Source organism: Gadus morhua, chromosome 16 (assembly GCF_902167405.1).
Source record: "Gadus morhua chromosome 16, gadMor3.0, whole genome shotgun sequence".
Classification (NCBI taxonomy): Eukaryota; Metazoa; Chordata; class Actinopteri; order Gadiformes; family Gadidae; genus Gadus; species Gadus morhua.
This window is the reverse complement of record NC_044063.1, coordinates 8974557-8999556: the sequence shown is the minus strand read 5'-3', so window position 1 is coordinate 8999556 and position 25000 is coordinate 8974557. Positions and strand designations below refer to the sequence as shown.

Genomic DNA, 25000 nt, shown 5'->3' with positions numbered 1-25000 from the left:
TGCGAAATAGTCTATTAAACTTTTATGTTCTTTCCCCTTTAAATATTCTGTTCTATCCCTCTCTCACCTCCCTCAACTCCCTAACCTCTCTCTCTCTCTAACTCTCTTCTCACTCTCACTTTTTGAGCTCTCTCGCAGTGTAATTTTGGCTTTTGTTTGTTTGTTTGTTGTCGTTGTTAGAGGTAGAGCTTGTGTTAGCACAGGGATTTCCAAACGGCTATAGTTTGCTAGACATAGCCTCGCTATATCTCTCCCTCAATCCCTCCTGCTGTGGCTCGCCCTTCTGTCCTTGCCTCTCCAAAGTCTCTGTTTGGCGTCTCCAAGTCTCTAAGCTATTCTCCAATGACTTCCTGTTTGAGGATAAAAAACAAAATGCTGCTTTCAAATTAAAAGCCCTCTCCCCCCCCCCCCCCAGCCGCGACCCACGCGAGGCCGCATGCGGATCCACTGCCTGGAGAACGTGGACAAGGCGCTCCAGTTCCTCAAGGAGCAGCGGGTCCACCTGGAGAACGTGGGATCCCACGACATCGTCGACGGCAACCACCGCCTCACGCTGGGCCTCATCTGGACCATCATCCTCCGCTTCCAGGTAGCCTCCTGATTGGCTGGCTTTGGTTCGGGGAAATTATGATTGGTCAACGTCGTCGGGACGGTTGCATCATTAGAGAGCGTAATGCACAATACAAAATTGCATATTCATACAAAGACACGTATACACACACACACACACACACACACACACACACACACACACACACACACACACACACACACACACACACACACACACACAAACACACACAGGGCTAGGAGATATGTTGCCGCCGTGTAAACAAAGCAGCAGCAGTTAATGGCGTTCTCCTCAGGAAACGTGTTATAATGCGGGTCCTTTCGGAACATACCCTGAAAGAGTCTCTGGAGACCTGGTGTGGGCCTGGTGTAGGCCGTAACTCTTTAGCCCACACTAAGCATATTTAACAGAACTATTAGCAAAATTAGCCGCTATGATTATTGCTGACACTCCACCGCAGCAGGGCTAGTGGTTAGCTTGAGCTTCCAGGGCTGGCCAAAATGGTTTAGTTTACATGTTAGACTTTTTAGATTGTATTCCCAAGCTAGGTGTGAATCTATTTCATATGAAGAAAACTTAACGACTGTTCCAATTGGGCTCAACATTGTGGTGGTTGTTTAAAAGCATTAACTTCTTAATGCACGTTTTGACATTAAGCTAGAATGCTATCAAGCAGTTGGCTGGTGTAGGCTAGTGTTACATTGATAATGGAGGAGGTTAGCCTACCATTGAGGTTTAGCGCTGTGTTAGCCCAATGTTAGCTTTACTGCCGTTAGCTTGAAGGGAGACCCACAATACTTACAATGCTTACTTTTCCTAAGTGCCACAAGCCAATTGTCTTGTGCACTGGAAATAGGTGTGTGCGTGAGTGTGTGCGTGGGTGCGTGCGTGTGTGTGTGTGTGTGTGTGAGTGTGCAGTGTGCGCACACTTGCGTGTTTCCGTAATGGAGACAGACTTATCCGGTACAGAGCGAGAAGATGAGTGACAGAAAACAGTAGCTTTAGGAGTGGCTGTAGAGAGAAGAGGACATATTGTTGCTGGATGCTGTATTTTTAGCCGGCTGTGTTAAACCAGAGACATCTTTTATAAGGCGATCCACTTGGTGCTCGTGTGAAATGTGCTTAGTGAGGAGGATTACAACGGCTACTGTTACTCCTGAGCTGTGTCGCCGGACGGCACTTAGTCAATAAACACTGAGGAGGGGGTGAATGGGTGAATATATATTAATACGGGAACACAGATAACAAGGAGGACAGTACTGTGTGTGTGTGTGTGTGTGTGTGTGTGTGTGTGTGTGTGTGTGTGTGTGTGTGTGTGTGTGTGTGTGTGTGTGTGTGTGTGTGTGTGTGTGTGTGTGTGTGTGTGTTATCCAGTTCTCCGGCTTCCTTCCTCACACTTGGTTCTATTGCCTTCAGTCTTTCCATATCGCTGTCTCTCTGTCTTCTCTCTATCTCCCTCCCATCTCTCACTTTATCTCTTTGCTTCTGTCTCTCTCCATCTCTCACTCTCTGTCTCTCTCACCCTCCCACTCTCTGTATCTATCTCACCTTCTTTGTATCACTCCTTCGCTCTTTCCCTCTCTTTCTCCCCCTCCCTTACTCTCTCACCCTCTCTCTCTTGCTCACCCTCTCTCTCTCTCTCTCTCTCTCTCTCTCTCTCTCTCTCTCTCTCTCTCTCTCTTGCTCACCCTCTCTCTCTCTCTCTCTCTCTCTCTCTCTCTCTCTCTCTCTCTCTCTCTCTCTCTCTCTCTCTCTCTCTCTCTCTCTCTCTCTCTCACCCTCTCTCTCTCGCTCACCCTCTCTCTCTCTCTCTCTCTCTCTCTCTCTCTCTCTCTCTCTATCTCACCCTATCTCTCTCTCTCTCACCCTCTCTCTCTCTATCTCACCCTATCTCTCTCTCTCTCACCCTCTCTCTATCTCACTGTGTTGTGAAAGTTAGCTTTGCCCCGTCAGCAGAGAGGGATTGGCCTCTGCAGTATCTGCACAGCCGTAGAATGAGAGAGAAAGAGAGAGAGAGAGAGAGAGAGAGAGAGAGAGAGAGAGAGAGACAGAGAGAGAGAGAGCGAGAAAGAGAGATAGATGGAGATAAAGGAAGAGAGACAAAAACAATCGAATAAAGGGAGAGACATAAAGCAGCAGAGGACGAGGTAATCCATTTGTATCTTCAAAACCCCAAAGCAAATAACGACCCACACGCGTTGTTATTTGACGTTGCTACAATCACTGTAGCCTTTATCTTTTAGCTAGGCGTCCTTGCCCCAAACAAGGGTTTGTATGCGAGTCTAGCGCCACGCATCTTTGTGTGTTAGTCTGTGGGTGTCTTTGCGTGTCTGTATGTGTGTGTGTGTGTGTGTGGTGCGTGTGCATCAATGTTTGCAGACCTGGATCGAGGGTGCATTTCATTCTTCCAATGGGAAAATGAACCGATATAATGCACTAGATGGGCATATTTCCCAGAATATATAAATATAGATTGAAACATTGATCCCTATCAGGAATCCAGATCACTAAAAGTATAGGAACTTGATCATGTTGAACGGCTACATTTAAAACAGTTTTGCTGTGAATGTAGTTATGAGGTATAGAAGATTCAACATTAACTTGTTTATGTTTGTATGTGCTTGTGTGGGTGTGTGTGTGTGTGTGTATGTGTGCTCCAATATCTCCGATCATGTCACTGTCATGTGATTGGTCGAATGGTCACAATCACAGATGACATCACGTTAGAGGATCTTTCGTTTTCTTACACCAAAATTATTTTAATTTTTTGATAATTATTATAAACAGAATATTATTCAGCCTCAACAGACAATACTATCTTAAAGACACGTCCTTCTATATACAAACAAAGAAACTGAACACTTGTAAGGGAATGCATATTGAAATCTGGTTGATTCAAAGGCAATGTGGGGTCATCACATCAGCAATCTCTTGGCTCTGAACTGATATCCTTCTGGATGTGTCTGTGTGTTTTAATCTATTCTTGCCGCTTTGAGCTGATGTCTACGCGTGTGTGTTTGTTTTTGTGTGTGTGTGTGTGTGTGTGTGTGTGTGTGTGTGTGTTTGAGTGTGTGCACGGTGTGTGTATGTGTGTGTGTGTGTGTGTGTGTGTGTGTGTGTGTGTGTGTGTGTGTGTGTGTGTGTGTGTTTGAGTGTGTGCACGGTGTGTGTATGTGTGTGTGTGTGTGTGTGTGTGTGTGTGTGTGTGTGTGTGTGTGTGTGTGTGTGTTTGTGTGTGTGTGTGTGTGTAATTGACGTGCGTGCCTCTATGTCTGTGTTTTCATCTAATCTGGGGACTCTGAGCTGATGTCCTTGTGTGTGTATATGTGTGTGTGTGTGTGTGTGTGTGTGTGTGTGTGTGTGTGTGTGTGTGTGTGTGTGTGTGTGTGTGTGTGTGTGTGTGTGTGTGTGTGTGTGTGTGTGCGTGTGCGTGTGTGTGTTCAAATCAGATCCAGGTGATCAAGATCGAGACGGAGGACAACAGAGAGACGCGTTCTGCCAAGGATGCCCTGCTGCTGTGGTGCCAGATGAAGACGGCAGGGTGAGCTGCGCGCCGCCCACAGAGGACGAACCATAGAGACGCACACGCTCCCTCCTTTACTGTTAGGGATCCCATATAATCACAATGAGGGCATTGAGCAGACGCTTCTATCCAAAGCGACTTACACCGGTTAAAACACACATCGACACACCGACGGCAGAGTCAACCATGCAAGGCGACAGCCAGCTCGTCAGGAGCAGTTAGGGTTAAGGCCCGATCCCATTTCTACCCCTTACCCCTTCCCCCTGCCCTTCCCCCTTGTTTTGAAGGGGTAAGGGGAAGGGGTAAGGGGTAGAAATGGGATAGGGGCCCAATCCCATTTCTACCCCTTACCCCTTCCCCTTACCCCCTCAAAACAAGGGGGAAGGGTAGGGGGAAGGGGTAAGGGGTAGAAATGGGATTGGGCCTAAGTGTCTTGCTCAGGGACACATCAACACTCAGCTAGGAGGAGCTGGGGATTTATGGTTTATGGTTGATCCAGTACGAGGGTGGGTCGTGGCTCGGATCTCTGCGCTGCGGTGCTGATGGATAATGATAATAGTACAGCATAATTATGTATTATGCTGATGATGCGGAGTGAATGCAGTTGTTTTGGTTGCAAGTTTTCAATTTTCCCATTGCATTGTTCCCAGGTATTCTGAGGTGAACATCCAGAACTTTACCACCTGCTGGAGAGATGGCCTGGCCTTCAACGCCCTCATTCACAGACACAGGTGCTGTGGACCCACACACTTGCGGGCTAGCCCGCTGGATGCTAGCCAACCCAATACAGCTATGATCGAGGCTCCCAGTTCGACAGTGAATACGTCCGCTGAGTTTAACCCACCAACCTTTCCCCTGTGCTTGTGTGTCCCCGCAGACCGGACTTGATAGAGTTCAACAAGCTGACGCGCTCCAATGCCACTCACAACCTCCAACAAGCCTTTAATATCGCAGAGCAGAGCCTGGGACTCACCAAGCTCCTGGACCCCGAAGGTAAGCTGGTGTTCCTGGGTTCAGTCAGTCAGAACCCCCCCCCCCCCTGGCCTGGAGCCGGGCCCTGACCCAGCCCTGTCCGCTACAGTGGGCATGGAGACCATTCATGGCTCAGGGGGACAGCCTGCCTGGTGTGAAAAACAGGACGATTGTGGACGATAGAAAGTACCCTCAAAGTGACTGAGAGCAGTAGTACACTGTGTTTGTGGTTTCTATTAAGTATTTAGTTAGAAGACACTTTTTCCAAAACTATTCACAGTGAATAACTCAATTTAATCTGTAATCGGACTGATATAATCTATAGTCAAATTTATGAATTTTGTGATCTGAGTAATGTCATTTATTATCAGACTAATGTTATCTATTATCGGACTAATGTAATATGTAATCTGTAATCCGACTATCCAATGTATTCTGTAATCTGATTCATGGAATCTTTTGTCTGACTAATGTAATCTAGAATCTGACCAATATCATGTGTATCTGACTAATGTAATCTGTAATCTGACCAATGTCATGTGTATTTGACTAATGTAATCTGTAATCTGACCAATGGCATGTGCATCTGACTGATGTATCGAGTGGTTCCTTGCGTTCCGGTCCAGATGTGAACACAGAGAACCCTGATGAGAAATCCATCATCACCTACGTGGTCTCCTACTACCACTACTTCTCCAAGATGAAGGCCCTCATTGTGGAGGGCAAGAGGGTTGGCAAGGTAACGCGTACACACACACACACACCCACACACACACACACACACACACAAGCACAAACGCACCCATATACGCGCACACGCACACACATACACACGGAGACACATGCACACACACACACACACTAATTGATGGAAAGAGTTATACACATTAATGCGTGCTTCAACACACACTCTTAATTTATTTCTCTCTCCATCACTGTCATCTATTTGACAATATTGTATGCAATATTATATTATGAAAATATAATAAAGTATTAAGACACACACACAAAACACAAAGAAAACCTCATCAATTACACATGTAAGAGAGAAGCATACCTACTGTTTAAAGGATCAATAATAAATGAACAGAAAGATAGACAGATTTTTTGAAAGATAGATAGGTAGATAGACAGACATCAGACAGACGGACGGACAGACGGACGGACGGACGGACGGACGGACGGACGGACGGACGGACGGACGGAGGGACGGACGGACGGACGGACGGACGGACAGAAATAACTGTAACAACACACTGGTTCCAGGTCCTTGAGAACTGCGTAGAGGCGGAGAAGATCGTGAACCGCTACGAGGGGCTGGCCTCGGACCTGCTGGACTGGATCGAGAAGACCATCGCCGTCATCAGCAACCAGAAGTTTGCCAACTCCCTGACGGGCGTACAGCAGCAGCTGCAGGCCTTCACCACCTACTGCACCATCGAAAAGCCCATCAAGTAGGCAGACGTTCTGGGTGTTTTCCTGCCGGAGGTTCACATCGATCAAACCCCCTCGGGGACTAGCCCAGCAGGAAATGGAGGGGCTGTAGTTTCCCTGTTTTGTTGGCAGGAGATGCTGGAGACTACATCATCAGAGACAATTGACAACCATAGATAAAAGCGCACTTTCAGCGCTGAAGGCTTTCATTGTGGTCAGCAGAAGAAAAAACATTGTCTGCTTTTGGTCGTTTCATGACAATAATATGGAATTATATCGGCATAGCTGTTATAATGTTGCCAGAGTAGCAGTACGATCAATGTAATCATACTTCATTTATAGTTGTATCTGTCCTGGTACACTGCAAAACCACCAAAGAAACTCACCCACCACAATGTACGAATCTACAACTTGGGCTTCCCTGAGGATATCATGGCTGCACAAACGATGGGAGCCATTGTTGTCAACAAGACATCAATAGACTTTATGGATCACGGTTAGGTATACACACTTCTGCATAGGCTCACAGGATAGTCTCTGTCACAGCGCCCCCATCAGGCAGAGGGGGGCTTCAGGCATAACAGAGGCGGTTAGATCTCAGCACATGTGATGCATGCCTGCAGCCACGCAATTTGTGAACGCGTCAGTTCTAGTCTACTTTACACCCTGGTCTTAGCCAAGCTCCGGGTGCTGTGTCCAGCATGCTTAGGATCTGTACCACACACACACATACACACACACACACACAAACACACACACACACACACACACACACACACACACACACACACACACACACACACAACACACACACACACACACACACACACACACACACACACACACACGCACACACACAAACACACACTGTGCTGTTTGAGTCATAGCCATGCTACTGCCATGTGTCATCTCCAATGCACGTACACACCCACGCATGCACACACACACACACACACACACACACACACACACACACACACACACACACACACACACACACACACACACACACACACACACACACAGATTAGAAAGCAATATGTTTCATAGCACACTGAGTCAGGGAGCTATTGGTTCTGGTCTGAGGCCCACTTTTGCCTTCTGGGCACTGAACACACAGATACCCACATACGTACACAAAAGCACCTACACACACATGCACAAAGACGCACACACATGCACACATGTAAACAGGACATTAATGGGACCAAACACAAGCTGGGGCACAGCTTGAGCCTCCCATTATCCACGTTCACGTTCCCTCTCTCTCTTCCTCCAGGTTTCAGGAGAAGGGGAACCTAGAGGTCCTGCTCTTCACCATTCAGAGCAAACTGAGGGCCAACAATCAGAAGCCATACGTTCCTCACGATGGAAAACTAATTTCCGACATCAATAAGGTGCGCGAGGAAATGATCATATTCTAATATGATGGTTGTTTTTTTTACAATACTTCTAAATTAGAATAAAATTGGATAAGCATTTTCTTTTTTTTATCTAAACATGATTGAAACCTTTACCCATTTCACCTGTACGCCCCCAACTGGCTGACGGTAGAATTACATCCATGTTCTGCATTGTCTCATTCACCACACCTTCAGGCGTGGGAGAGGCTGGAGAAGGCGGAGCATGAGAGGGGCGTGGCCCTGCGCAAGGAGCTGATTCGCCAGGAGAAGCTGGAGCTGTTAGCGCAGAGGTTCGACCACAAGACCACCATGAGGCAGGCGTGGCTCAACGAGAACCAGAGGCTGGTCTCACAGGTGAGGGACACGAACCCAGGACCACCAGCTCGGGTCCGCAAACAAATCGAGTAACACTGTCTCAACTAATGCCTCCTCCCATCTCTCCCACCTTCTCCTCTCCTCACCTCCGTCTCCTCCCATCTCTCCCACCTCCTCATCACCTCCCCTCCTCCCATCCCTCCCACCCCTTCCTCTCCTCCCCTCCCACCTCGTCTCCTCACATCCCACCCCTCTTTGTCTCCCCCCTCCTCCCACCCCTTCCTCCCCTCTCCTCCCCTCCTTCTCACCCTCCACTCCTCCTCCTCCCCTTTCCTCCCTCTCCTCCCCCTCCTCCCTCTTCCCACCCCTCCCACCTCTCCCTCCTCTTCCTCTGCTCTCCTCCCCTCTCCCCCCCCCCCTCCTCCTTCCCCAGGACAACTTTGGCTACGACCTGCCGGCGGTGGAGGCGGCCATGAAGAAGCACGAGGCCATCGAGGCGGACATCGCCTCGTACGAGGACCGCATCGGCGTGGTGGTGGAGCTGGCCGGGGAGATGGAGGCCGAGGGCTACTACGACATCCGCCGCATCCTGGCGCGCAAGGAGAACATCTTGGGCCAGTGGGGCCTCCTGAAGGAGCTGGTGGTGGGCCGCAAGGCCCGGCTGGAGCAGAACCTGGCCCTGCAGAAGACCTTCCAGGACATGGTGTACATGATCGACTGGATGGAGGACACCCAGGTACCCACAGGGAGATGTAGGGGACCAGAGGGGACTGGAGGGGACCGGAGGGGACCGGAGGGGACTGGAGGGACCCGGAGGGGACTGGAGGGACCCGGAGGGGACTGGAGGGGACTGGAAGGACCCGGAGGGGACCGGAGGGACCCAGAGGGAACCGGAGGGGACTGGAGGGACCCAGAGGGACCCAGAGGGACCCAGAGGGACCCGGAGGGACCCAGAGGGAACCGGAGGGACCCAGAGGGACCCAGAGGGACCCAGAGGGACCCAGAGGGACCCAGAGGGAACCGGAGGGACCCAGAGGGACCCAGAGGGACCCAGAGGGGACTGGAGGGGACTGGAGGGGACTGGAGGAGACTGGAGGGACCCAGAGGGGACTGGAGGGGACTGGAGGAGACTGGAGGAGACTGGAGGGACCCAGAGGGACCCGGAGGGGACCGGAGGGGACTGGAGGGGACTGGAGGGACCCAGAGGGACCCAGAGGGAACCGGAGGGACCCAGAGGGACCCAGAGGGACCCAGAGGGACCCAGAGGGACCCAGAGGGACCCAGAGGGGACTGGAGGGGACTGGAGGGGACTGGAGGAGACTGGAGGGACCCAGAGGGAACCGGAGGGACCCGGAGGGGACTGGAGGGACCCAGAGGGGACTGGAGGGACCCAGAGGGGACTGGAGGAGACCGGAGGGACCCAGAGGGGACTGGAGGGGACCGGAGGAGACCGGAGGGGACCGGAGGGACCCGGAGGGGACCGGAGGAGACCGGAGGGGACCGGAGGGGACTGGAGGGACCCAGAGGGGACCGGAGGGGACCGGAGGGGACTGGAGGGACCCAGAGGGAGCCATATATTTTAAGAATTTTGAGGATTTGAATAATGGAATATTTTGCAAATATTTATTAGTTGGGATAAGATAGAATCCAATATGAGATTTCAAAGTTCATCAATGTCTCAACACTTCTCCTCCCCCTGTTCTCTCCTCTCCCTCTCGCTCTCCCTCTCCCTCTCTCTCACCCTCCCCCTCTCCCTCCCTCTCTCCCTCTCCCTCTCTCCCTCCTCTCTCCCTCTCCCTCTCCCTCTCCCTCCCTCTCTCCCTCTCCCTCTCCCTCCCTCTCTCCCTCTCCCTCTCCCTCTCCCTCCCTCTCTCCCTCTCCCTCCCTCTCTCCCTCTCCCTCCCTCCCTCTCTCCCTCTCCCTCTCCCTGCCTCTCTCCCTCTCCCTCCCTCTCTCCCTCTACCTCCCCTTCTACCACTCCCCCTCATCTCCTCCCCCTCATCCCCTCTCCCACTCCTCCCCCCCCTCCCTCCCCCAGGCCCAGCTGCTGTCCCAGGACTTTGGGAAGCACCTGTTGGAGGTGGACGACCTGCTGCAGACCCACAGCCTGCAGGAGGCTGACATCAGCGTGCAGGCGGAGCGGGTGGAGACGCTCAACTCTGCCGCCCTCAAGTTCACCACCCTGGAAGGTAGCGGGGCTCACACACACACACACACACACACACACACACACACACACACACACACACACACACACACACACACACACACACACACACACACACACACACACACACACACACACACACACACACACACACACACACACATAATAAGTTGGTTGTGTCTCTCCTCTGCCTCCTTCTCTTCTCTCCTCATCTTTCCTCCTCCCCTCGGAGCTGCTCTCCTCGATACTCCTCTTCCCTACCTTCAGCCCTCCACCATTCTGTTTATCCAATTCAATTCAATTTATTTGTATTTGTATAGCCCTTAATCACCACAGGCCAAATATTTTAGACACCCCCTGACCCAAGCCCCCACAAGTACAAGAAAAAACTCCCTCAATCAGCAAGGAAGAAATCTTGAAAATAAATGTGGGGGATTCCTTCCTTCCAGGGATGGTCAGGAGTGCAGTGGGTGCAAACCTTCTCCTACTTCCTCTTCTCTTCCGAACTCCCTCTTCCTAACCTCTCCCCTGTTCTCCATCCCCTTCCACGACTCCTCCTAGTTCCCACATCCACCAACTCTGTGTCATCAACAGGACGACACGATCATGGCCTGAACATATGCGCGTTGAGCTGGTCGAATCGTCAACGTGTACCCGTCATCTTCCCCTGAGCGTAATACCTTGCTTTATTTGTTTGTACCCGTCGCCTAGGTTACCAGCCGTGCGACCCCCAGGTGATCTGTAACCGGGTCAACCACGTGTCCACCTGTCTGGAGGAGCTGAAGCAGCTGGCGGACAAGAGGCATGAGGACCTGGAGGAGTCCAGGCAGCTCTGGGCCTTCTTCCAGGTGGGTGGGGAAGGGGTTCCTCCGCCCGATGGGGGCTCCCACACACACAGTTAGGCCCTGCGGTGGCTCCGCCCACAGTGGCTCCGCCCACAGTGGCTACACCCACAATGGCTCCTCCCACAAAGGGGATCATCCTATATGCCGGTTGTTCCCCACACCTTGGTTTTTGGTGGACCTCCAAATTCGCATCGAGACCGTTTGCGGAATGCCTCGTATGCAGATGGTGAAGGTTTTATAAGTACACATGCACTGGTTGAGCAAGGACGGCCAGCGCCGCTTTGTACACTATTACTACTGCAGGAAAGCCCTGGCCAGTTGGGAAGGGGGGAGGGGGAGTGTCCACAACGCTGCTTATGCTATCAGTGTGGTTATTTAGTAAACACAAATCAACACACAACCTCATGGAAAACATTACAATGGAAAACACTATTTATTTTATATTTACAAGCCGGATCTGCTTCAGTTCTTCCGTCTATTTCAACCCACTTTCCTGTCAGTCTTCACTGCCCTAGCTATAAGTATACATGAAGCGTATAAGGGTGAAAATTATGCAGATTTTCATGTTCTCATAATACAGTCAGAATCACATCTCCCCCAAAATGCACAGACAAATGCGCAGGCAGTATAATTAAAATCCCCATTTAAATGTGTTTTCTTAACCCGTATTTATTTTACAGACTACTTTTGACCCATTTAGCAGTAATCATTAAAATCCCATTTAGCTAACTGAAGAACTAAAGATCTAAAGTCATCTGCGTTGTCGTTTCTTCCGGAAGGAATTACTGAAGTCATCTGTCCAGCTGCCGACTATGAGTGTAATGTCAGTTGACCCAGTGAATATTCCCAGTCAAATAAATAGTCGAGTCATCTTTTCACTGTGCTAACCTCTATTTAAACACTCTCTCGGTTTCATTTGGCTAATTTTGCCAATCAGTCCCGACATTTAGGCTGATCCGGAAGGTCGTTGATCATTTCAAAGCAGAAAGATAAAGATAAAAGTTGCACTTTTTAGTTGATTTCCATCCTGCCTCTTTAGCCATCGCACTGATCACTCAATCAGGAGGCGCCAGAGGGCTGTCGCAATTGTCAATTCAGTAATTTGTTTTGCTTCTCCTATGCTCTCTGCCACTCCACCGCCGTGTCTCTGTCTGTCCCTCCCCTCTCTCTGCTCCTCGACTCACTCTGCTCTCCGTCTGCCCTCCTGTTGAAGTCCATGGTGTTGTTGTGGTTACTGTGCCGGTGGGTGACGTGGGCCGTGTGTGTGGGGGTTGCTGCTGCGTGTTCTCCAGGAGCTGGAGGAGTCGGCCGTGTGGATCCGGGAGAAGAGCTCCATCCTGGGGGCTCAGGGCTACGGGAAGGACGTCACCAGCGTCCTCAAGCTGCTGCAGAAACACAAGACCCTGGCTGGGGAGCTGCTGGCCCACCGCTCCCTGCTGCAGGTACCACCCCCCCGCCTGTGTGTGTGTGTGTGTGTGTGTGTGTGTGTGTGTGTGTGTGTGTGTGTGTGTGTGTGTGTGTGTGTGTGTGTGTGTGTGTGTGTGTACATGTGTATGTCTGTGTGCATGGGTGCACCTGTGTGTGTACGTTTGTGTGTGGGTGTGTGTACACATGTGTGTGCTTGTGCGTGTGTGTGTGTGTGTGTGTGTGTCTGTGTGTGTGTGTGTGTGTGTGTGTGTGTGTGTGTGTGTGTGTGTGTGTGTGTGTGTGTGTGTGTGTGTGTGTGTGTGTGTGTGTGTGTGTTTGTTTGTGTGCGTGTGTGTACATGTGTGTGTGTTTGTGCATGGGTGCTCCTGTGTGTGTACATTTGTGTGTGTGTGTGGGGGTAGGGTTTTGTGTTTGAGTGTGTCTTTGTGTGTGTGTGTGTGTGTGTGTGCTTACATTTGTGTGTGTGTGCATGTGTGTACATTTGTGTGCTTGTGTGTACGTGTGTATGTGTGTTTGTGTGTGTGTGTGTGTTTGCATGTGTGTGTGTGTGCGTTTGTGTGTGTGTGTGCGTGTGTGTGTGTGTGTGTGCGTGTGTGTGTGTTTGTGTGTATGTGTGTCAGTTTGTGTGCGCCTGTGTGTGTGCACTTGCGTGTGTGTGTGTGTGTGTGCATGCCTTTGTTTGCTGTGTTTGGTTATCTGTTGTGTGCTGCTCTCTGCCGTTGGCCTCCAGCATAAACACAAGGTATCACCCTCCAGAGTAACGCATCAGAGGAGCCTGTTGGAGGAACACGTGAACACACATTGACCTGGAGATGTATTTACGGGCATGAAGCTCCATCGGTTTTCATTTGTCCTTTGACATTATACTTACTTCTGCAGCAAATTTTCATGATAATATAATACATGCCATCTGGTGGACACTTTTATCCAAAGTTATAAAAATGCAAACAGGGGTGAACCTCAAACCGTCAAACCCCAAATCCCTTTGGTGGAATTTATACCGCCAAATGGATACCGCCAAAGGGATACCGCCAACTGTTATAACACTGTTTTAAATACCATGCTGCCTTTGCAGCATGGTATTATCACAGTGTTATAACAGTTTTTATAACACTCAATTTTAATCATTGTGAATACATTTTCCGATCAATCCATTTTTTCATGCTCAGTACGGATGGTCTCTCTTTCCAGGAATGTGGTTGTGTTGTGTGTTGTTGTGGTTGTGTTGTGTTGCTGTTTGTTATCCTGATGGACAGATAGAGGTGTGTGATGTGTGTTTTTAGGATGTGGTGTGAATAATCCTAAAAAAAGATTATATTCGCCCCCCCCTCCCGACCAGAAAATAATTGTCGGCGATAATCAATTAATTAGTTAACGCGATATTAACGCCTTAACCTGCCCCCCCCCCCCCCCCCCCCCCCTTCCCACCAGAACACCATCAAGCGGGGCAAGCAGATCCTGAGCGAGCAGAGCTTCGGCGCGGCGGGCATCCAGGACCACATCCTGGAGGTGAAGGCGGACTGGAAGAACCTGGAGGACCAGGCCGCGCTGCGCCTTCACCACCTGCAGGAGGCGCTCAACGCCTCGCAGTTCTCCACCGAGACGGACGACCTGCTGGCCTGGCTGCAGGACGCCTACCGCCTGGTGTCCAGCGAGGACTTCGGCCACGACGAGTACTCCACGCGCTCGCTGCTCAAGAAGCACCGCGACGTCAGCGACGCCGTGGACAAGCACCGCTCGCACGTGGTGGCGCTGCGGCAGCACCTGGGGGCGCTGCCCACGCAGTACCGCGACCAGGAGGTGAGGGGCGCGGTCCTGGTGGTGGTGGTGGTTGTGTTGGTGGACTTTGGTGGTGGTGGTGGTAGTGGTGGTGGTTGTGTTGGTGGACTGTGGTGGTGGTGTGATGGCGGTAGTGGCGGTGGTGGTGGTGTTGGTGGGGATACATAGGATGGAGGAAAGGTTAGAGGTGGTTCGTACTTGGTCAGCGCATTGGCTCCAGCGGTCATATTATTTTATAGTAGAACGAGACGGACGAGACTGCACAGAGACTGGGCCGGAAACCAGACACTGAAGGGGCAGATTTACACTTTGTTTTCTGTTTCACCGAACACAAGCTGATGGGCACAGAGAGACAAAGCTTTCATAAGGGGATTTCTGCAGTGGTCCATCTACAAAGTGTTGTTGACCATTTTTTCTTTATTGTTTTTCTAGAGCTGGCCGAGTTTTTATTTGCTGATAATAGCCACTCACGCCCTTACAGATCCGTGCCTCCACCAACATGATTACTAAAAATTATGAAGCGGAAGAAAGAGAAACGCCCCAGTCTAGATTTGAGCTCGACTGCCGACTTTGGATTGATGATCTGAAGTTTGATCTGTGAGAGCACTACTGTGGGTACCCATGTGCTCTTGGCTCATTTTAAACAAAGGAGGGGGGGAATCTGATTGAATACGAGGGCATCTGATCATCTCCAGCTGACTGGACGACGCAAAATTTACCTAGGTTAAAAAAGTTAACCGAAATCCCTTCTTCTTCTTTCCTTCCATCCACTGCTTTTCCTCTTCTTCTCTTCTTCTCGTCTCCTCTCCACACCCTTTCAAATCCTTCCTCTCCCTCTCACTCCCTCCCTTCCCCACACCCCCTATTGCATAACCTCCCCCTCCCAACCCTCCCCCTCCCCTCCCCCTCCTCCCCCCAGGAGATCCAGGTGCGCATGGGCGAGGCGGAGCAGCTGTACACGGAGGTGGTGGAGGTGGCGGTGCTGCGGCAGCAGTGGCTGCACGACGCACTGGCCGTCTACCGCATGTTCAGCGAGGTCAACGCCTGCGAGCTGTGGATCGACGAGAAGGAGCAGTGGCTGGACAAGATGGAGGTGCCCGAGAGGCTGGAGGACGTGGAGGTGGTGGCGCACAGGTGAGGGCTGGGGAGGTGGGAGGGAGGGAGGGTGGGGGGGGGGGGGGAGAGGGACTGGAGGAGGAGAGATCGGGAGAGGAGGAGAGGGTGGGAGAGGAGGAGAGGATGGGAGAGGAGGAGAGGATGATTGGGGGGAAGGGGGAGAGATCGAGAGAGGAGGAGAGGGTTAGAGAGGAGGAGAGGATGATTGGGGGGAAGGGGGAGAGATCAGGAGTGGAGAAGAGGGTTGGAAGGAAGGTTGGGAGAGATCGGGAGAGGAGGAGAGGTGGGGACGGAAGGAGAGAATGGGAAGGAAGGAGGAGAGGTCAGGAGAGGGGGACCGATCGGGAGAGGGTGGGAAGGTAGGAGAGGATGAGTGGGGTGGAGGGGAGGAGAAGTTAGGGAGTGGAAGAGCGAGGGATGGAGGAGGAGTCTTTTGGAAGGGCAAAGAGGAGAGAATGACTGAATGAGGGGCTTTAGGTTAGTAGCCCAAGGCCAAATTCTCCTTCTCCCCCTCATAGTTAAAAGTGGGTCATTATTTACTATTTACTATAGCCAATTAGCAGATGTTTTTATGTTAAGAGATTCAGTTCCATTTTGTTAAATGCAGGCTGGGTGGGACATCATGCTCTCTGTAGGCCTATGTAGAACTTCCTTTATATACACGTGAGGAGGAAACCAACATGTCTCCCACCGGGCCCTGGGCTGTAGGTTTGAGAGCCTGGACCAGGAGATGAACAGCCTGATGGGGAGGATCCTGGACGTCAACCAGATCGTCCAGCAGCTCCTGGACGGAGGACACCCGTCCTCTACGGAGGTCCGAGGCTGCCAGGACCACCTCAACTCCAGGTACTGGAGCTACAACCTGACCCATAACCTCTCACCCCTAACCCATAGACAGTATGAACTCCAGGTACTGGAGCTACAACCCGACCCATAACCTTTCACCCCTAACCCATAGACAGTCAGTATAAACTCCAGCTAATGGAGCGGTAACCTGACCCATAAAATCAAACCCATAACATTTGACCACTTCCACTTGAGGTACCGTCACTACACCCTGACCACTAACCTTTAACCCCTTGCACCCGTATCCCAGAAAGCCCATTACAACACAGGAAGAACATCTGTAGGAATAATTGGTGTTCCTCTGCCAAATTTCATCCTCTAGGCAATTGCCTGTGTTTTTTTTAGGAACCGCTACTTAATGCTAATAATAGCAATCAGGCTAACACTAGCAACTCAGTAGTTATTCCTCAGTACACAGTGGGGTCTGCCTGCCGGTTGGAGCGGCTTTGATTGCTCAGCGTCCTTCCAACGTCTAGTGGAGGAGCAAAGAGGTGGAAGGAGGAAGAGTCTGGCTCAGGGAAGAGGAGGAGGAGAGGGAGAAAGGGGGACTCACAGGGTGAAGGGGTGACTAGGCTTATTGAGGTGCTCACCTTCCTTAAGTCAAACCAATGGAAGATTTACTCTGCATGAAAGAAAAGTTCCCAAACCAAAAAAACACTACATACATCACCACAACCTCGTCCCACTGCTTTTGGATGAACCCTTTTTTTCAAAGAAGACTGAGGTTCAATCCCCCCAGAATAGTCTTCTTGGTGATGGTCATGAGCCAGGCACTATATAGCCCTACCATCTGCACTCTGTGCAAGGCACTCTGGTAAAACAGAGGAGCTACATCCTCCAAGAATCTGGTAGTGGTCACCGCCAAAGCCAACGGAGGATCAGTGTCCAGTTGGCCCAGTTCTACACCAACAGACGCTCAGCCTAGATGACTTGCTTGTTAAATTCCCGCCTGCTCCAGCCTTGCTCGGACATGGATTGGCCGGCCTTTGATTTGCTTCTGGTTTCAACTGGTCATTGGAGCTGTCCGTCAGCCAAGCTATCTTTGACATTGGCACGTGTAGCCGGTCTCAGGGAGGCCATCTGTCCTGACTGGAGTGTGGCTTGTGAGGTCAGCTCTCAAATGTATTGTAGAAAATGAAACCCTCTTGTCTGCCCTCCTTTAAGAAAGGTTGTATTCTGTCTTGGTTACGATTCAAGAGATTTTATTCTTGGGTGCATGACTTGGGTCTGCCCCATTCAATCATTTTCTTACAAGAATGGCACCAGTTCTGTGTGACACAGTATTGTTTTAAGTAATTAACTAAGACTTCGTGGAATATACCGATTGACACACTGAAAACAACATCTCTTACACCACAAAACCACCTCCAAAAGGGCAGCACAAAGTTTCAGTTTGGTTTGCATACGTCATCTTGACATTCTCTCAAAATTCTGCAAACCATGAATATCTGGTTCCTCTTTATTTTCAAAATACAAATCTTCAGCATAATTTATTGGAACCCCTTCAGATTTGTATGCCTATCCTATTTCATATGCATATACTATGACATGCAGTGAATACGGCATATACTATAAATACTAGCATGGGTCTGGGTGTACAGTAGAGGTCCCAGGGCGGTAGTGGTCCCCACACCTCACTATAACTCATCTCAGAGCATCTACTAAGACACCATGGCAAAATAATGTTAGGGAGCAACCTGAAATCGATTATAACCTAAGACCTACAGCTGATGCTGATGAATGGCTAATGAATGACTTCATTCATAAGATTCAGGTATGATCACAAAGAAGAAAAATATCCTTTATGAAAAAATATGAAGTATACAAACACAACTTAACAACACTAGAATGAATAGATAAATGGGAAAAAAAGTTAATTACACATCTAAAAGTTATTATGAGATGACTTTCACCAGAGCCCTGCGTGATGACTTACCGTTGAACCCTGTTCCTGATAGCCCTGGTTGTCAGTGCTGGCTGCCGTCCTGTTCTGTATTTATAGGGCTTCTTGGGTATGAGGTCATGGTGTCAGCGGCCATTCTTCTTCATGTGGAGCTCTCTGTCTTCCTCTAAGCACCTCCACCATTACCTCACACCGGCCAGCGTGTGTGTGTGTGTGTGTGTGTGTGTGTGTGTGTGTGTGTGTGTGTGTGTGTGTGTGTGTGTGTGTGTGTGTGTGTGTGTCGGGGGGGGGGGGTGGGGGGTGGGGGGGGGTCAGTCTGGACCAGGATCAGAACAGCATATGGTGTATGACGAAGTCCGACCAGACCAGACGCCGGTCGCATCCAACGACCGTCCTAACCTCCCTGTTGTCCTTGATCGTCTCCGCCCTCTACCCAGCCCTCCACCCATGCTCTTCTGCTCTGCCCCCACCTCCTCCTACCTCCCCTCCACCTCCTTCCATCCTCCTCCACCTCCTCCCCTCCTCCACCTCCACCGTCACTATCTTTTCTCCTTTCTGTCTGCAGCCACCTTGTCCTTCTCGTTCTCTTCCCCTCTCCTGTCTCACAGCTCCTCCATCACACCCCTGTCTCCTCTCCCCTCTCTCCTCTGTGTCCTTCCTCTCACTGTTCACTGTCTTCCCCACCTTGACCCTGCCCTCTGCCCCTCTCTCGTCTCCCTGAAGCCCACCTGTATTACATCCTCTATCACCAGCTCCATGCCTGCCTCCCGTCTCTCTCTCTAAGTCCCCCAGACATGTCTTCCTTCACCGCCCCCCCGGTCATGTTTACTAATAATTAGAATAAGAATTAATCTAATTAATCTAATTACAAAGTAGTCAATACGAGACTGAGACTTTTAACCAATGGTCTTAAAGTGAGTGATTATTTATGGATATGGATTATTTATGGATTATTTTACGTACTTTAAGGATCAGGTAGGGGTTAGGCTTCTTGCGCAGGGAAGCCTCCAGCTGGACATTGATGGTTTGAACGCCCTAACCACGAGACTGTCCCCCCCCCCCCCCCCCAGGTGGAACCAGATCGTGGAGCTGGTGGAGCAGAGGAAGGACCACCTGGACTCTGTGCTGCGGCTCCAGAACTACCTGCTGGAGTGCACCGAGATCAAGTCCCAGATCCAGGACAAGCGGAAGGCCATCGACGCCACGCAGTACGCGGGCAGCGACCTGGGGGGGGTCCTGGCGCTGCAGAGACGCCTCTCCACCATGGAGGGGGCGCTGTCCGTCCTGGAGCCCAAACTGATGCACCTGCAGGTACAGCGTGATGGAGAGAGAGAGAGAGAGAGAGAGAGAGAGAGAGAGAGAGAGAGAGAGAGAGAGAGAGAGAGAGAGAGAGAGAGAGAGAGAGAGAGAGAGAGAGAGAGAGAGAGAGAGAGAGAGAGAGAGAGAGAGAGAGAGAAAAAAAAAGAAAGGTTGAATTATAAATGTTGGAACCTTATCTTTTTTAATAATTGACAGAATTTATCCAAAAGTAACTAAAGGAAAGGGTCTGTGTGTTTAACGGTTGTGTGTGTTGTGACAGGAGGAGGCGGAGCCCCTGTATTAACGGTTGTGTGTGTGTGTGTGTGTGTGTGTGTGTGTTGTGACAGGAGGAGGCGGAGCACCTGGCCTCGGCCCAGCCGGCCCGGGCCATGGAGGTGCTGGTCCCCTTCGAGGGCATCAGCGTGGAGTGGGAGGAGCTGAAGCGCACGCTGCAGGGCTGTGAGGACTCGCTGATGGTGGCGGGCCGGCTGCAGAGCTTCATACAGGTACCTGGTACTACCACACCGGTACCTGGTACTACCACACCGGTACCTGGTACTACCACAGCGGTACCTGGTACTACCACACCGGTACCTGGTACTACCATACCGGTACCTGGTACTACCACACCGGTACCTGGTACTATACCATACAGGTACCTGGTACTACCACACCGGTACCTGGTACTACCACAGCGGTACCTGGTACTACCACACCAGTACCTGGTACTATCACACCGGTACCTGGTACTACCACACCGGTACCTGGTACTATACCATACAGGTACCTGGTACTACAACACCGGTACCTGGTACTACCACACCGGTACCTGGTACTATACCATACAGGTACCTGGTACTACCACACCGGTACCTGGTACTAGCACACCGGTACCTTGTACTACCACACCGGTACCTGGTACTACCACACCGGTACCTGGTACTACCACACCGGTACCTGGTACTATACCATACAGGTACCTGGTACTAGCACACCGGTACATGGTACTACCACAACGGTACCTGGTGCTAGACCATACAGGTACCTGGTACGATCACACTGGTACATGGTACGATCACACTGGTACCTGGTGCTATACCATACAGGTACCTGGTACTACCACACCGGTACCTGGTACGATCACACTGGTACATGGTACGATCACACTGGTACCTGGTACTATATCATAGTTACCTGGTACTACCACACCGGTACCTGGTACTACCACACCGGTACCTGGTACTAGCACACCGGTACCTGGTGCTATACCATACAGGTACCTGGTACTACCACACTGGTACCTGGTACTACCACACCGGTACCTGGTACTATACCATACAGGTACCTGGTACTACCACACTGGTACCTGGTACTATCACACTGGTACCTGGTACTACCACACCGGTACATGGCACTATCACACTGGTACCTGTACTATCACACTGGTACATGGTACTATATCATACAGGTATCTGGTCACCACACACTGGTACCTGGTCCTGGTCCTCACACACAGGGACCTGGTACTATCACACTGGTACCTGTTCCTCTCCTCCTTTTAAAATAATCTCTCTCTCTGTCTCTGTCTTGCTCCCCCCCGCTCTCTGTCTCGCTCCCTCCTCTCTCTCTCTCTCTCTTTCTCTCTCTCTCTCTCTCTCTCTCTCTCTCTCTCTCTCTCTCTCTCTCTCTCTCTCTCTCTCTCTCTCTCTCTCTCTCTCTCTCTCTCTCTCTCTTTCTTTCTTTCTTTCTTTCTTTCTTTCTTCTTTCTTTCTTTCTCTCTCTCTCTCTCTCTCTCCCGTCCCCTCTCTCTCCCTGCCCTCTCTCTCTCTCACTCTCTCTCTCTCTCTCTCTCTCTCTCTTTCTCTCTCTCTCTCTCCCCGTCCCTCTCTCTCCCTGCCCTCTCTCTCTCTCAGGACCTGGACTCGTTCCTGACCTGGCTGGTCCAGACCCAGACGTCTGCGGCCTCCGACCAGCTCCCCAACACTCTGGAGGAGGCTGAGAAGCTCATCAACAAACACGCTGCGCTCAAGGAAGAGATCGGACGGTAGGGTTACAGTGTCTGCTGGTGCACTCGCCGTAGCCTCCCCATAGACAATGTACAGCGTAGAGCCGTAGACTGTCTATTCCTCACATTGGGAACCATTCATAAACTCAACACAAGAAAAAACCAGAGCAGCATGGAACAAAACTGACTGCCGGGGGGGGGTTCATGAATAATAATAATTCAATTCTAGAGGTCATATCCTCTATGAAATGTTTTTTCCTGTCCTCTCCTCCTCCTCCTCCTCCTCCTCCTCCTCCTCCTCCTCCTCCTCCTCCTCTTTTCTCCTCTTCTCGTGTCCTCCTCTTCTTTCCACCCCTTCTCCTCTCCTCCCCTTCACTCCCCCCTCTCACTTCCTCCTACTCTCATCGCCTCTCCTCCCTTCTCCTCTCTCTCTCCTTCCCCCTTCCTCTCTCTTCTCCTCCCCTCTCTTCTCCTCCCCCTCTCCTCCCCTCTACTCTGCTCCTCCCTCCCCTCTTTCGTATTCTATCCTCTCTTGCTCTCCTCCTTCCCATCTTGTCTCCTCCCCCCACTCTTCCTCCCTCCTCTCTCCTCTTTCCTCTCCTCCCCTCCCCTCCTCCCCCTCCTCTTTCCTCTCCCCTCCTCTCCTCCCCCCACTCTTGCGCCCTCCCTCTCCTCTCCTCTCCTCTCCTCTCCTCCTCTCCTCCTCCTCCTCCTCTTCTCCTCTCCTTCCCCCTCTCCTCCTCCTCCTCTCCTCCTCCTCCTCCTCCTCTCCCTCCCCTCTCCTCCTCCTCCTCCTCTTCTCCTCTCCTTCCCCCTCTCCTCCTCCTCCTCTCCTCCTCCTCCTCCTCCTCTCCCTCCCCTCTCCTCCTCCTCCTCCTCTTCTCCTCTCCTTCCCCCTCTCCTCCTCCTCCTCCTCCTCCTCTCCCTCTCCTCCTCCTCCTCCTCTCCCTCCCCCTCTCCTCCTCCTCCTCCTCTCCCTCCCCCTCTCCTCCTCCTCCTCCTCCTCTCCCCCTCTCCTCCCCTCCCCTCCCCTCCTCCCCTCCTCAGGTACGAGGAGGACTACGAGCGGCTGCAGGCGGTGAACGAGCTCCTGGAGACGGAGGAGGCCCCGCTGCCCCACGCCGCCCTGCAGCAGTGGCTGCAGAAGCTGGACGTGGGCTGGAACAAGCTGCTGGAGATGTGGGAGAGCCGGAGGGAGGTTCTGGTGCAGGCCCACATCTTCCACCTCTTCCTCCGGGACGTCAAGCAGGCCGAGTCCTTCCTCAACAACCAGGTACAGACGGCGGAGGGCAGGGGCCCGGGAAAGGGGGCCCGGGGCAGGATGTGAGGGAGAGGATGAGAGAGAGGGCGGGTAGATAGGACGGGAGTATGTTAGTGTAAAGCGAGGGAGGGATGGAGAGTGAGATGGGGGGGGGGGGGGGGAGAGAGGGTGGGTAGTGTAAAGCGAGGGAGGGATGGAGAGTGAGATGGGGGGGGGGGGGGGGAGAGAGGGTGGGTAGATAGGATGGGAGTATGTTAGTGTAAAGCGAGGGAGGGATGGAGAGTGAGATGGGGGGGGGGGGGGGGGAGATAGTGTGGGATGAATGAGTGAGTAAGTGAGTGAATGAGTTTGGGATTCAAGTCATTATGATGGGAAGTTTGAATTTCGAGAGGCAATTCCTAATCAACAAGAAAGTACAGTACCAAACCATGAACGAAAGGTAGCTCGGAAAGATGACGCCATGTGTTTTATTTATTTACTCATTAAGTTAATTTATTACATATCCCCAGTCAGTACCACAACATAAACATCTCTTTTGTCAAGGTCATCTTGCAAATTATCCAATCCAGATACCACAGGACAATCCATGCCAACAAAATATTTGCATAAACTACTTCTTACTTACACACCATACACATAAACATGCATTTTGATCAAATCAAATATATTTAAAGCAAACAAAACAGCCTGTGAGTTCACAGTCAAACATCCAAACAACGGCTGTTATTAATCAGCAAAGGGCTGGACATCCGAGATATGCAATCATTAAATCCTGTTTCGTACGAGACGTGACTGTTTTTCTCAGAAGATGTCTTCCGGTGATGGCTGCATCGATAGAGGGACATTAAGGATAAACAGCAATGGGTGCGGTCAGCTTGGTCACAGCAATACGAAGGGGGGGAAAGAGGGAGATAGCAGACTTACAGAGAGGGGGAGACAGAGCAAGCAGACTCGGATTGATGGAGTACATCAGACAGTTGTAGTGTATCATTGTATATGTTACATACGCTGCAGGGCTCTGTATCGCTGTCTCGCCTTACTGCAGAACATACCATCCTTTAGAATATCTGCCCCATCTTTAACCTCAAATGTCAAAAGGCATACATACACAAATGTATGTTTGTGTGTGTCTGTTTGTGTGTGTTTGTGTGCGTGTCTATGTTTGTGTGTGTGTGTGTGTGTGTGTGTGTCTGCATGTCTGCATGTGTGTGTGTGTGTGTGTGTGCGTGCGTCTCTGCATGTCTGCATGTATGTGTGTTTTCAGTGTGTGTGTGTGTGTGTCTCCCTGGGCCTGCTTGCTGAGCTGCACAGGGCTCCAGCCCCCCTAGTAGCCCAAGGGTCTTTGTATTAGAGCGAGGAACATTTCATCTTCAATATCTATCAAAGCCCTCCCAGGGCAGAGATCTCTGCACCCATCTGCAGCCTCTCTCCCCCTCCCTCCCTCCCTCCCTCCCTCCCTCCCTCCCTCCCTCCCTCCCCTCCCCCATATCAGCCCTGCTCATTCGCTTTGTCTCACACAAATCACATATAACCCCCTGAATGATAGGTTTAAAGTGGACCACGTTCAGTCAACATAATTGCGATTCTATATTGTGTCTTACGTTTACAAGGTTATTGTTGACACTTTAGTTGAGGTTAGCTCTGATTTCTCAATAGATCACAAGGGAAATGATTGTCAAGGTGTCTAATGCCCTATCTATCTCATCAGAATAGATGGAGAAAATAAGACATAAGGAAAGAATAATGGAAGGGGAAGACCTCAAGAAAAAATTAAGGGAGGAAAGAAGGAAAGATTTAGGAAAGAGGCAAAGACAGACAGAAGGCCAGAAAGAAGTAGATAAGGTAGCTGAAGAACTAAGAAACATAAATAAACAGAGAAGGAAGGAAATACAGAAAAATTTAAAGAAAGACTTGAAGAATGAGACATGGCCAACACACCTCCACCTCTGGGGGCGGCGGTAGTTCAGGAGGTAGAGCGCTTTGGCTGGTAACCACAAGGTTGCTAGTTCGATCTCCAGTTCCTCCTAGCTGAGTGTCGAGGTGAGCAAGACACCTGACCGCTACTGCTCCCGACGTGTTGGCTGTCGCCTTGCATGGTTGGTGTGTGAATGTCAATATTGCAAAGCGCATTGG

General features: G+C 51.0%; 1 protein-coding gene across 1 annotated transcript in view; it reads left to right on the top strand.

The window, feature by feature from the left end:
* The window catches only part of sptbn4b (spectrin, beta, non-erythrocytic 4b), a gene marked incomplete at its 3' end in the record, with an annotated part of 36054 nt that overhangs the window by 9572 nt on the left and 1482 nt on the right, over positions 1–25000 (top strand). The window contains 19 exon segments of the mRNA XM_030337277.1: positions 416–589; positions 4021–4112; positions 4745–4825; positions 4972–5087; positions 5693–5805; positions 6333–6520; positions 7780–7897; positions 8099–8257; positions 8652–8954; positions 10257–10407; positions 11097–11233; positions 12523–12672; positions 14090–14458; positions 15357–15571; positions 16262–16399; positions 19373–19613; positions 19949–20107; positions 21515–21645; positions 22654–22879. Coding sequence (XP_030193137.1) covers positions 416–589; positions 4021–4112; positions 4745–4825; positions 4972–5087; positions 5693–5805; positions 6333–6520; positions 7780–7897; positions 8099–8257; positions 8652–8954; positions 10257–10407; positions 11097–11233; positions 12523–12672; positions 14090–14458; positions 15357–15571; positions 16262–16399; positions 19373–19613; positions 19949–20107; positions 21515–21645; positions 22654–22879 — 3261 coding nt within the window.